Below are 13019 nucleotides of genomic sequence, written 5' to 3'. Positions count from 1 at the left end.
CAGCGCTCTTCACTCTCTGCAGCTGGTCAGCTTGAACTGTCACTAACATTACACAGCAATTCTTATTTCTTAAAGACCGATACAGCCCTGTACATTTTGTGTCCGCGCTGGATGGGTTATTGGACAGCAAATGAACGCAGTGTAGAAATGGTCTCTAAAAATGCTATTAAAAAATTCCTTCCAGTAGCACCTTAGAGTCCAATTAAGTTTGTTATTGGTATGAGCTTTCGTGTGCATGCACACTTCTAAAAATGCTGTTACATTGGTACCTCGGGTTAAGAACTTAATTCGTTCCAGAGCTCTGTTCTTAACCTGAAACTGTTCTTAACCTGAAGCACTACGTTAGCTAATGGGGCCTCCTGCTGCGCCACCGCCGCACGATTTCTGTTCTCATCCTGAAGCAAAGTTCTTAACCCAAAGTAATATTTCTAGGTTAGCGGAGTCTATAACCTGAAGCGTATGTAACCTGAGGTACCACTGTATTTCCCAGTAACCAGGTGTGTGAGCAGAGACGGCCATTGCCCAGGCACAGAAAGTGGTACTAGATACAAAACTCAGCATGGCGAGGCTCCTTGCTATACCCTTAAAACAAGTTTCTAGTCCTTAAGGCTGCAAAGAAAGGCTCAGCAGCAACTAGCCAGCACTTGACTGGAGTCTGAAAAACTGTATGGGCACAGCAGTGCAGCCAGAGCAGGATTTCCCAATGGTTAAAGCAGCAAAGTATTAATGCTCTGCCTCTTTCTCTGTATCCCCTACAAGTTTATACTCCAGCCAGATGATTATTATTATTATTCCCAATACAAACGGCAGGATTTTGGAATTAAAACCAGTTAAAAGCTGGTTAAAGCTAAACTGTGGCTAGCACACAGGAGAAAGTGCTGCTCCAGAGAGAAAGGGAGGGAATTCACATGGAGGGACCCTGTGGGAAATTTGTTAGCCTGATGTTGGTCCTGCGTCCCCTTTCTTCCACGTTCTCCCCCCGCCTTCCTTGTGTTCTTTGCAACAAGGGTGCCCCCAATGCCCTTAATCCAAGATAAACAGTTAGGATGCCACGAAGCGACAGTCCAGACTCAACACATGCAACTGCGAGACATTCCTGGAGCGAGCATTCCTGAGGCATGACTGCCTGCAAGTTTAGCCGAAAGGAATTTCCTGCTTTATAACATACGGAGAAAGGTTGGTTCCGGGGATGAGGCAGATATTTTAAGAGAGGATGGGCCTGGCAAGAGACACCAGAGGCTGCCACTCGCTCCCTTCCCGTCTCCAAATAATCTATAGCTGGGGCTCAGCGAAAGCCACTTCTTTGCAGGCTGGTTGCGCGAACGTAAGATTTGGTGCTGCGCACAGAATTCAGGATAGTGGCGTTGCAGTTCCAGAGTTGTAAGAACACTTCACGACAGCAGAGGCTGATCAGCTGCTTCAGTGGGATTAAGCTACCACATTCCTTCACTTTGGGAGGGAGGAAACAAGAAGGAAGGAAGGAAGGAAGGAAGGAAGGAAGGAAGGAAGGAAGGAAGGAAGGAAAGAAAGAAAGAAAGAAAGAAAGAAAGAAAGAAAGAAAGAAAGAAAGAAAGTAGTAGCAGCAGCTAGCAGATTTCCTTCCTAAGGAAATCAGCACTGGAAGGACAGATCCTGAAGCTGAGGCTCCAATACTTTGACTACCTCATGAGAAGAGAAGACTCCCTGGAAAAGACCCTGATGTTGGGAAAGATGGAGGGCACAAGGAGAAGGGGACAACAGAGGACGAGATGGTGGGACAGTGTTCTCGAAGCTACAAACATGAGTCTGACCAAACTGCGGGAGGCAGTAGAAGACAGGAGTGCCTGGCGTGCTCTGGTCCAGGGGGTCACGAAGAGTCGGACACGACTAAACAACTAAACAACAACAACAAAGCAGATTTCCTGGCACTGAGCTGCAGAAAAGGTCTATGAACAAGAACAGCCCATCTCATAAGGGTGAGATCATCACAAAGCAGGGAGGCAAAGCTGCGTGTCTATGGAGCCTCCCCCAGGAAAAGTCCACCCAGCATGACCCAAATTTTTGGAGGCAGCAGTGCTGATGCTGTGGGGAGGGGCTTTGCTGACCCAAGCAGGAACAGAGCACCCCCACACTCTGGTTTAGCCGTTGTAAATCCGAGACGAGAGCGGACTGCAAAGAAAAATTGTGTATAGGTCTCCGTGACCTTATTTTAAGGGGGGGGAGAGAGAAAACACACCTTAAAATGCATGGGGAGAAAAACATTGAGGGGAATTTTAAATCTGTGCAATAAACTAAACCATGGTTAATGCTAAACCTAATAAACATTAGTGAAAGTCGAAGTGTCTGGCAGATGATCACTCAAAACTTTGTTTACTACAGCACAGTACAGTTAAAAACATCAGTGAGATCAGCCATTCCTTGAGAGCAGTTTGAATTTTTTGTCGCTCTTCACTCCCAGGTCTGGCTTGTGGACGTCGATGGCTTCTTAACCATAGTTCAGGGAGGAGGTCTGGGCTTAGAAGTAATGCTAAGCTTTGGTTAATGATAACTAAGGTTTGCAAACTATGAACCATGGTTAACAAATGGCCTTTAGCTGTAGTTATCAAGCCAGAGTTAAGCAGGAGGGCTGGGATTATATGTAATGCTAAACCATGGTTTGGCATTATGTGAAAATCAGTGGGGGGGGGGGGCAGTTAAGAGAGACATCACAGAAATTTACAGCAGGTAATCTCCACCCCCCCCCCAATAATACTAAAGCCACTGAAGATCCCAAAGGAAAGGAAGTAATTCACACACAATTAACACTGTGTTAAAAACCTGAATCTTGCTGTTAAATGAAAGCTGGATTTTACACCCAGTGACACATGCGCAGTCCTGGAGGAAATTCCTTACTCTAAACCTTGTGAGAAGAAACAGGAGGAGGGAGAAGCAGAGGGGTTGTTTTGGTGTATTATTATTTTTAACTTAAAACACCCAAATGAATTTATTAAATCCAGAGTCTGTTATTAGGATGTAATGATGAGAAACGGTGTTTTGCTATCATTTGTTCTGATCATCAGCTCTCTTTATGAAACGGAGACACAACTTGGAGGAAAACTCCTTAATAACAATGTCCTAAATACCCGCACAATGGCATGGAGGTCACAATGATTACTGGTTTGAGTTTTGCTTTTAAACATAGAGATTTACGGAGGGGCGGGGGGAAGTGGGTGGGTGAGGTGAGGTTTCTCTCTCATGGATACAGCTTATCACATCGAACTCCACCAACATTTCAAGCGGTCTTCCTCCCACCCCACCCCACCCCCTCCCAAAAAACCGCCCCAGCCGCCGCCGCGTGTTTACTGGAATAGAAAATAAAACGCTTTGGACCCTGGAGGGGCCGAAGCAACTCTGCTTGCCACCCCCACCCATTTTGCTTTCTGTCCATTATCCAACAGTGAGAGTGTCAGGTTAGGGATCTTAAAAAATAAACGCGGGAGCAGGTTAATCTTTCTTCTTCTCCTCCACCGTTTTCGAAGGGAGTGCTTCGGCCGCGCCGTCTGGCAAGCTCGCCGAGGTGGCTGCGGGAATGTCGGTGGCTCCTCTCTCCGTCGCTGCTGCGGGGGCACCGTTTGCCGGGCCCTCCGTTACCGCCCTGACGGCCCTGTTGGCCAGCACTGCAGGGCCACCGTCCTGCTGAGCAACGCTCGGCGTCGCGGTCCGAGATACTTGGTCCTCCCCGCTGATCCCGAACTCGTTGACGCGGGTCGGATCCACCCGGTAGATCCACCGCTGGTAGAGGTAAATGAAGAAAACGACATCTGTGGGGAGAGGAGGAAAGGACAGGCGTTACAACAAGGTAGGAGAGAGCAGGGCCCTTTGGCTCGGAGTTCTCCATAGATTTGTCCAAGGATCACAGAATTGTAGAGTTGGAAGGGACCACAAGGGTCATCTAGTCCAACCCCCTGTAATGCAGGAATCTTTTGCCCACAGCCAGGATTAAGCTCATGCTCTACCAACTGAGCTATCTCAGACCTCTTAGAAGCCCGTTTGGCACATATATTTAATATTTCCATTTATATAAATATATATAAATAAAAACACTCAGGAACCTGTATGCATAGGGCAACTGTTTACCAGCTCTATCTGGTATGCAGGCTGAGACCCTATCTGCCCGCAGATTGTCTCGCCAGAGTGGTGCATGCTCTAGTTATCTCTCGCTTGGACTACTGCAATGCGCTCTACGTGGGGCTACCTTTGAGGATGACCCAGAAACTACAACTAATCCAGAATGCGGCAGCTAGACTGGTAACTGGGAGTGGCCGCTGAGACCACATAAGACTGGCCTTGAAAGACCTACATTGGCTCCCAGTATGTTTCCGAGCACAATTGAAAGTGTTGGTGCTGACCTTTAAAGCCCTAAACGGCCTCGGCCCTGTATACCTGAAGGAGCGTCTCCACCCCCATCATTCTGCCTGGACGCTGAGGTCCAGCACTGAGGGCCTTCTGGCGGTTCCCTCACTGCGAGAACCAAAGCTACAGGGAACCAGGCAGAGGGCCTTCTCGGTAGTGGCGCCCGCCCTGTGGAACACCCTCCCACCAGATGTCAAAGAGATAAATAACTACCTGACATTTAGAAGACATCTGAAGGCAGCCCTGTTTAGGGATGTTTTTAATGTGTGATATTTTAATGTATTTTTAATCTTTGTTGGAAGCCGCCCAGAGTGGCTGGGGAAACCCAGCCAGATGGGCAGGGTACAAATAATAAATTATTATTATTATTATTATTATATACAGAAGTCTGCAAATTGTCCGGGAAACACTCAACAGAATCACAGAATTGTGTCATCCAGCCCAATGCCCTGCAACGCAGGAATCTTTTGCCCAATGTGGGGCTCAAACCCATGATCCTGACATTAAGGTTCTCACGCTCTACCAACTGAGATATCATTGGTTCGGGGTGGCCTGTCATAGAAAAAGCCCCCCTGAGATACACAGGAGGCGGGGTGGGAGAATACGATGAGATGCAGGAGGGAGAGAAATTACCGTCTCGAAGGCAGCCTATTCTGTACATCATGGGCATTTTGATGACGAAGGCAAACAGGTCGTCGATGAAGGTGTTGAGGGCTTTGTAGGTGAGCATCCGCCAGGGCAGGTGAGCAACAGACTTCAGCTTGTAGTTGATGAACAGCTGAGGCGTCATGGTGATGAAGCCTGGGAGGGGGGACAGGGCAGGGCAACAAAACAAAGGAAGGAAGGAAAAGAAAAAGTCAATGCTGGAGTAGTTAACGCAGAAGTCAGCAACCTTTTCTGACCAGTGGGTACACTTCCAAGTATTGAGAGTGTCCTGGGGTGGAGTGGATGACAAAGCACAAAATTAGAGACAGGGCCATCCCCAGGAATCTTTTGCTTACCAGGGGAAGTCAGCTATGCCCTGCTGCTCCAGATCATAGCTGTCAACGTTTCCCTTTTTAAAAGGGAAATTCCCTTATTCCGAATAGGATTCCTCGCAAGAAAAGGGAAAAGTTGACAGCTATGGTCCAGAGTGTGGAGATCAAACAATATTGATTACACACACACACACACACACAGCGGCTGATTCTGTTGCTGTCTAATAGGCACATTTCTGTTATTTTTTATTGATTATAGTTTAGAAATTATTTATTGTAATTGCAAAGATTGAATTCCTGTTTAATTATTATTTGCTGACCTTTAATTTTATTGTGTGCTATTATATCCTAATGGATTATGGAGTGTTACTTTATTTAATATTAAGTTGCTTATTTTAAAGTCAAGTTTTTAATATGACATTTTTGTATTGGATCAGATTGTTACAAGGTGTGCAATCTTTGTTGTTTTTTCAACAAAGAAACCGTAAACCGCCTTGTGCATAGTAATATAGAAAGGCGGTATGCAAATTAAAACGGAAAGGAAAGGAAATTTCACAGAAATTGCTTAGGAAGTTCCTGTGAGTTTTGCCCCATAACTTTCTTTCCAGAATAACTAGAGATTTGCTTTTTCTGTTTATCAAAAAAAAGAGAGAGAAAGCTTTGGAGTCCAGGGCAACCCTGGGTTAATGGGCGAAGAGAACATAATTCACATGGAGATGCCCAGTTCCGCACGTGGGGAGATGCAAGCTGCCAGGCCACACAGAACGCTGCTTTAGGAATGCTCCTGTTACTCACCAAAAGTCAGCAGGAACCCATAGAGCATGCTGAGAACCCAGGAGTACCAGCCCTTGTGCTCCATGTAGAGGAGGCTGTAAACAGCGTAGCAGCCCAGGAGGGGGAAGAGGATCCAGGAGAGATACCGGAAAGCCATCTGCAAAGGTGAACAAATCGAGACAAGTTCAGAAGGAATAGGAAAGTCCACAATTGGGAAAATTAGAAACGGAGGGAGATCCAGAGGTGCCTGACTAGCCACCCACATGTGCAGGTGTGATGTGTTGTTGTTTTTTGGTTGAATTTGTTGTAACTAAGCATTTTAGTCTGTTTTCAAAGTTGCATTTTAGATTTTTGCAGTTTGCCCCAGGTAAAAAAAGATAAAAGTAAAGGGCCACTGGACGGTTAAGTCCAGTCAAAGGCGACTGTGAGGTTGAGGCGCTCATCTTGCTTTTGGGCTGAGAGAGCCGGTGTTTGTCCACAGGTAGCTTTTCCGGGTCATGTGCCCAGCATGACTAAGCTGCTTCTGCTGCAACGGGACACCGTGATGGAAGCCAAAGCACACGGAACTGCCGTTTACCTTCCCGCCGCAGCGGTACCTATTTGTCTACTTGGACCGGTATGCTTTCAAACTGCTAGGTTGGCAGGAGCTGGGGCAGAGCAACGGGAGCTTAACCTGTTGCGGGGATTCAAACCGATGACCTTCTGATCGGCAAACCCAAGAGGTTCAGCGGTTTAGACCACAGCGCCACCCGCGTCCCTTAGGGTAACTAACTAACAACAATAATAGTAATGACAACAACCAATTCCCTAGCCGGTATGCACTTGTACAAATCACCACAATGAAAAATAGCTCCTCTCCCCATAGTATCTGGAGAGGACCCTCTCCTAGAGCAGGCGCTAAACTCACGTCATCATAGACTTTGGTAGACGATTCGATGTACGTCGATTTGTCTTTGAAAGTCAAGCGTGGAAGGATCCCGGCAATTTTGTTTTCCCGATCCAGCTGTTGCAGCATTATTCGAGGGAGGAAAGAACAGAGAGAGGAAAGGCGTTAAGAGACAGACGCCGAGGGACGGGAATCCAGTGGACTTGAAGCAAATGAGGTGAAGCCCACGATGGAAAAGGAGGCAAAAAGTGTTCTCATCCCAGCCCTGCTGGGATCCCAGGAAACTAGGATTCCCAAATGCCTTTTTGATCCAACTCCACGTGATGCGGTTGTGTTCACACTCAAATTGTCCCAGATCCCCGGCTTTCTCTGAAATAGCCAGAGGTCTACCCAGAGTTCTAAGCATCCTGTAGAAGCAACAACAACAAAAACTAACGCAACGGTTCTATTACCAAGAGTCTTTTTCAGTAACTCTCGAGCCCTCATACAGAAAAAGCACAAGGGCAGGTGAAATAAAGGACTGCTTTGCACAAGGCAGTTAACATGTACTGAAGTTGGTTCTCAGACTGCTTCGAAAAGGGATGCAGGGAATTCGAGGAGGGCAGGGCTATCAGTGGCTCTTAAGTCGCAACGGCCACCTGGAACTCTCAATGTTCAGAGACACTACGCCACTGGATACCAGTTGCTGGGAAGGAACAAGGTGTGTACGTGTTTCTGGCCCTGTTTGTGAGGAATCTGGCTGACCACTGGATCTGGGGAAGATGGGCTGCCGGGTTGATCAAGTGAGGCTTTTCTTTGGTTCCGAACGGCTGGGCTTGCGCAGTTACCCAAGTGCTTCCTCTTCCTAGTCAGTCACTGCCAGCTCACGCCCAATCAGTTAGTTTCTTTTGCCACAATTATTTTACACTCGCTTACATTGAGACAGGACCACAATACCTCAAGGACCGACTCTCCCCATATGAACTGACTCAGACCCTGCGCTCATCATCCAAAGCCCTTCTTTGTGTTCCTCCGCCACGAGAGGTCCGGAGGACGGCAACACGAGAACGGGGCCTTCTCTGCAGTGGCTCCCTGTTTCTGGAATGCTCTCCCCAGGGGGGCTTGCCTGGCGCCTTCACTACGTATCCTTTAGGTGCCAGGCGAAAACATTCCCCTTCAACCAGGCCTTGGTTCAATTAGCCAGCCTATGGCCTTTTAAACTGCATGTTACTGTTTTGTTTGCTATTATGCTACATATTCTCATTTTTTTTAATACCAAAAACCACCCTGTGATCCTCCCATTTTACTGGTCATTTGCCCGGCTTGGAGAGATCCTTTTGGATCTCATCCCTATTTTTTGTTTCGTTTTAACTACTCTAATTTCATGTCATCGAAACGAGAGATAAGACGAGAGCAGACACCTTCATGCAACAACTGCCCTCCTTGTTCAGCTCTTACCCTGACATCCATAACTTTTGTGATCTTCCAGAGATCAATCAGGAGCCCAATGAAGACACTGACTTGCACCACAAAGTTAGTTTCGTTGTCCAGGATGTAGAGAAGGACGACGAGTGACTGGAATACTCCAAAGAATACTGAGCGGACAGAGAGCCCCTCTAGGGACTGCCTGCTGTTCCAGAACTGAATATCTAAAAAGGAAGATGACAAACAGAGGCTTAAAAGGAAAAGAATGCTTTTCAGCTTTTCACTGGAGCTACTTCCCAATCCTCCAGTAAATGGTAAAAAGATAAAGGACCGCTGGACGGTTAAGCTCGGTCAAAGGCGACTATTGGGTTGCGGCGCTCATCTTGCTTTCAGGCCGAGAGAGCCAACGTTTGTCCACAGACAGCTTTCCGGGTCATGTGGCCAGCAGGACTAAACCGCTTCTGGAACAATGGAACACCATAACGGAAGCCAGAGTGGACGGAAACGCCGTTTATCTTTCCACCTCAGTGATACCTATTTATCTACTTGCACTGGCGTGCTTTCGAACTGCTAGGTTGGCAGAAGCTGGGCCAGAGCAACAGGAGCTCACCCCGTCGCGGGGATTCAAACTGCCAACCTTCTGATCGGCAAGCCCAAGAGGCTCGGTGGTTTAGACCACAGCGCCACCTGCCTCCCACAATCCTCCAGTACTGCTGGCTAGGCTGGTATCTGTCCAGAGGTGGCTTTGACTCGAAGCGCAGAAGGCACTGAGGAGGAAGACAGGCAGCTGCGCTAGAGCCTTGCGGCATCCTCCCCTGCCCCTTCACCTTCTGGCTTTAAACAGGCAGGAGGGGGAAAGGGGGTTGGGGAGAGAGAAGAGAAGAAGCTCAAATATTTTGGAACCTACCATTTTTGAAAGCGAGGAATTCGAAAATGCTATGTACAATGGAAACAACAATGGTCAATGCCAGAAGGTAGGGATTGGTTTCTAATAGTGCAACCTAGGAGAAAGGAGAAAGAGGGTATGAGAAAGACCGGCATTTCCAGGGCACCCCCAAAATATACAAAATTAGAAGCACGCCAGTCATTTGTAACGTATTTACCATTAACTCTGGAAATGTACACTCAATTCTGACCAAAGGAAGCCTCCTGATGTTTTTTTTGCTGTAGAAGGCTGAGTTTGATCTGAATCGAGTATACATTTCCAGAGTTAACGCTAATTGCGTGGCGAGTTCACGTTCTCCCCCCCCCAGTGGAAATAATGACACATGACGCGATTATTAAGGCGAATGGGCTAAAAAAAGTCACAACTTTATTGGTTATAGGTGATGAGCAGTATTGGCTTAGGCATTGGTCCTAACTGACTGTATCAGACTTCAGCCTGTCCGCTTGAAGTCCGGGAAGGGTTAACCACCAGTAGGAGGAGTCCTGCTGATGCACATCAAATAGGAACTCTCCCGGGGTCACCGTTAGGGGCGTGCCTTAGGTCCTCACCTGCCTAGACTTCAGACAAACCCCCCCCCCCCGGAATCCTTTACCGGACTACCCTTCAATATGCGGGGCAGGTGATGACGCTACCTCTCCCCTTCCATCTACAGAACTATACCAGCTGATGAGCGGCAAAGAGGGAGATCCCCGGCCGCGTCCTGCCTCTATAGGGCAGGCCACGCCCCCTGAACCAGCCGATTGGCTGGCCAGGGGGTGACGCGGCCGGGAATCCCCCCAATCGCGTGGGGGCTGGCCTCCACCCACTGCGCGTGTGGTGGAGCCGTGAAGCCTGCAACCCCACCTCCTCCGTAGGGCGGAAGTGGCTATAAATTACTTCTGGTAAACGAGCTATCACAGCTAATAGAGGGCCATGACAATTTGTGTCCTGAGCTTTGTAGGCCTCGTCTACCCATTTACTATCTGAAACCAAAGGTATGCGCTGGTTGCCGAGTGTGAGATTTCCCCCTAGCTCCCCTACCCCGCCCCCAGGAACGGCATCGCGGCCATCGCTCCCTGCTCACCTTCACAGAGTCTTGCTCCTCATCCGACTGTTCATACAAGTCCTCCCCCAGGAAGTTCCAGGGGGACTTGGTGCTCTGGGCAGCATACAGCTGCCATCGCCACAGTGACAGCGGGCAGAAGGACAGTCGGAAAGGAAGGCGCTCCAGTGTCTCGTTGATAGGGAAGTAGTCCTTCTGCAAGTTCCAGTAATCGTTGAAGTACAAGATGGGGTAGTAGTCGCCACTCACCGCGTCAAATTTCACATCTGAAACAAAGAGAGTCCAAAGGGGGGACGTGTTGTGCAGCTGGACCAGCGGAACACTGAAAAGGAACCCCAAAGCCCTGCACCCCAGGTGTCTCCCGCATCTGACAATTTCATAAATTTATGATGTCACAACAACGGCATTGCACCACGGCATGATTTTCTTTCAAATGAGCTGGCGGTTTGCACAAATATCCTTACACGTGAAATATCACTTTCAAAATAATTTTGTGCACCTTTCTCCCTGCTTCGTCTGTCTCCGGGCTCTCCTCTCCCCTCAAAACATCCATAAAGAGAACCAAATTGAAGCTCGGGGGTGGATTAGCACAACTGAAAACTTCCCAACAACCTGGATTTTCAAATTAACCATGCAGGCTGCAAAAGTTGACCCTTTTTTTTCCCCACACTGGAAGGAATTTCCAGGCTGCGGGTTTCAGCCTGAGCTCGTGTGCAAAAGGGAACGTGCCACGGTCATGCTTTTATTTCTTCTCTCCCCGCTGCAACTGTATATTGTGACCCGAGCGGCCTGAGGAGCTAATTATCTGTTGTCCTTACATTGGTCCAGAGGCGGAGGAACACTGCCCTTTACCCATGGTGTGTGGTCATCCACAATGTTGATGGTGAGGTTTGGGTGCCAGTGTGAGATCACCTCCACGGGGCCGTAATCTTCAGCTCTCTGCAACAAAAGCGTAAAGGACTGCAAGCAGTTTCCACATCAAACCCAGCAGCAGGACTGCTGCAGATACATACAGTCAAGGTTTTCAAAGCAATTTTGACCCTATGCTGTCAGAAGGGACGGCTCCTATTCCTGCTTGCTGCCGCAGCCTGGAAGATGTTTAGAGATGCCAAGGAAGAGGCCCTCTAATTAGCTCTACCAGAAGCCACGGGCTTGCAGAAGAAGCCAACATGCTTGACAAAGGCCTCTGGCTAGCCTTAGGCACAGCACAGCCCTTCTAAGTGGCAACTGGAGGGGTCTCAGCACTCACTCTATTCAAAGCGACACAGGTGTGACCAGCAAAGCTTTATTTTGAACAGGGGTGGTGGAGGCCGGGCTAAGAGAGTCCCCACAAATTATAATGTCGGCTGCACGCAAGAAGTGAGGCTTAAATATAGCGCTCTCACTCGTTTGCCAACACCCCCCAAAGGCTGTATCTGGATGTCAGGGAGCCAAAATCAGCCCCAAAGGCGTCCCCCCCCCATTACGTAAGAATTCATCTAGCCCAGCATCCTGTTCCCAACAGCGTGCAGCCAGATGCTTCTGGGCAGACCACAGGCAAGCCTCAACTCATCACTTAAAACATTTCCCCCCAGCATGAACCACAAAACCTCAGTTTGCAAAGAGCTCTTTCCCAGACCAAGCGTTTCAATAAAAACCCAGGCTTTTACTGTAGCGGTTTGTAATAGATTTCCTCCCTGCCTTCATGTCATCCCACCCTGCCCAATATTATCTTTCTAGCACTATAAATACAAGAGAACGGTTCATGGAATTTCCAACCCCCCACTTCAGAAGAAAGACGGCAGGTGGAGGGCTTCGGCGTATTATGAAGTGAGGAACTGAAAGGAATGATGAAAATAGTTCTGCAACATTAAGCATAGTGATTTGGCCACCAATGTCGATTTGTCAGAGGCTCAGCTCTGCCAGAGAGCCTTGGGCTGCCAGCCTCACAATCCGGGAAGGATGAATTATGGGGACAGAAAGAATGGAGGTGTGCTAGCCAGAAGCCCCGTGGGACTGTGCCCACTGAGAAGGGGGGGGGGAACCTGTGACCTTGACAGCTAAAGGAGGACGGGGAGGGGAGGGCGATATGCAGGGGGTCTGAGATAAGAAGCAATTGTTACTTTTATCATTTCGGGATCCGCTTCTGTCTCCCCTGTCAGCAGATTCTTGGTTTTCTGGAACCGTCTGCGCTTATACTTATTTATCACTGCAAAGAAGAAAGGGGAAGGAAAGGTAAGCAGATGCAAAACACTACTAGCAGGTAAAGCTAGACAGTAGCATTATCCTGAACCTGAGAACTGCAAGCACCTTTCAACCTGGGTTTCTATCGCTCACGGTTGTCGTCGTTATTATTTACTGCATTTGCCAGTCATTTTGTACAAAAGAAAAAAATCCTAAAGTGAAACAAGTGCAATAAATAAAGACCTTAAAACGATGAACAATGCATAAAAGGCTCATCCAGAAATATGCTAGGACAAGTCCCGTGCACCTGAGTAAAATATGAACACCACTGAAGGAGGCAATTACCAAAGGCCTGAGTGAGAAGAAGAAGAGTTTGGATTTGATATCCCGCCTTTCACTCCCTTTAAGGAGTCTCAAAGCGGCTAACATTCTCCTTTCCCTTCTTCCCCCACAACA

General features: G+C 48.2%; 1 protein-coding gene across 2 annotated transcripts in view; it reads right to left on the bottom strand.

Annotated features, from left to right (window-relative positions):
* Positions 1–2330: 2330 nt before the first annotated feature.
* Positions 2331–13019, bottom strand: part of CLPTM1 (CLPTM1 regulator of GABA type A receptor forward trafficking) — a 32568-nt gene continuing 21879 nt past the window's right edge. For both annotated transcript variants that reach the window (XM_081868997.1, XM_081868998.1), the window contains exons 6-14: positions 12503–12588; positions 11219–11339; positions 10422–10666; positions 9320–9413; positions 8446–8636; positions 7030–7125; positions 6144–6279; positions 5005–5172; positions 2331–3779 (exon numbers count right to left, since the gene is read on the bottom strand). In XM_081868997.1, the coding sequence (XP_081725123.1) occupies positions 3463–3779; positions 5005–5172; positions 6144–6279; positions 7030–7125; positions 8446–8636; positions 9320–9413; positions 10422–10666; positions 11219–11339; positions 12503–12588 (1454 nt within the window). In that variant the 3' untranslated portion in view covers positions 2331–3462. The remainder of the gene's footprint in view (positions 3780–5004; positions 5173–6143; positions 6280–7029; positions 7126–8445; positions 8637–9319; positions 9414–10421; positions 10667–11218; positions 11340–12502; positions 12589–13019) is intronic.

The sequence above is a fragment of the Podarcis erhardii genome (assembly GCF_964252035.2).
Source record: "Podarcis erhardii genome assembly, chromosome: 7".
Classification (NCBI taxonomy): Eukaryota; Metazoa; Chordata; class Lepidosauria; order Squamata; family Lacertidae; genus Podarcis; species Podarcis erhardii.
The sequence above is the reverse complement of the archived record's forward strand: the minus strand, read 5'-3'. Positions and strand labels throughout refer to the sequence as shown.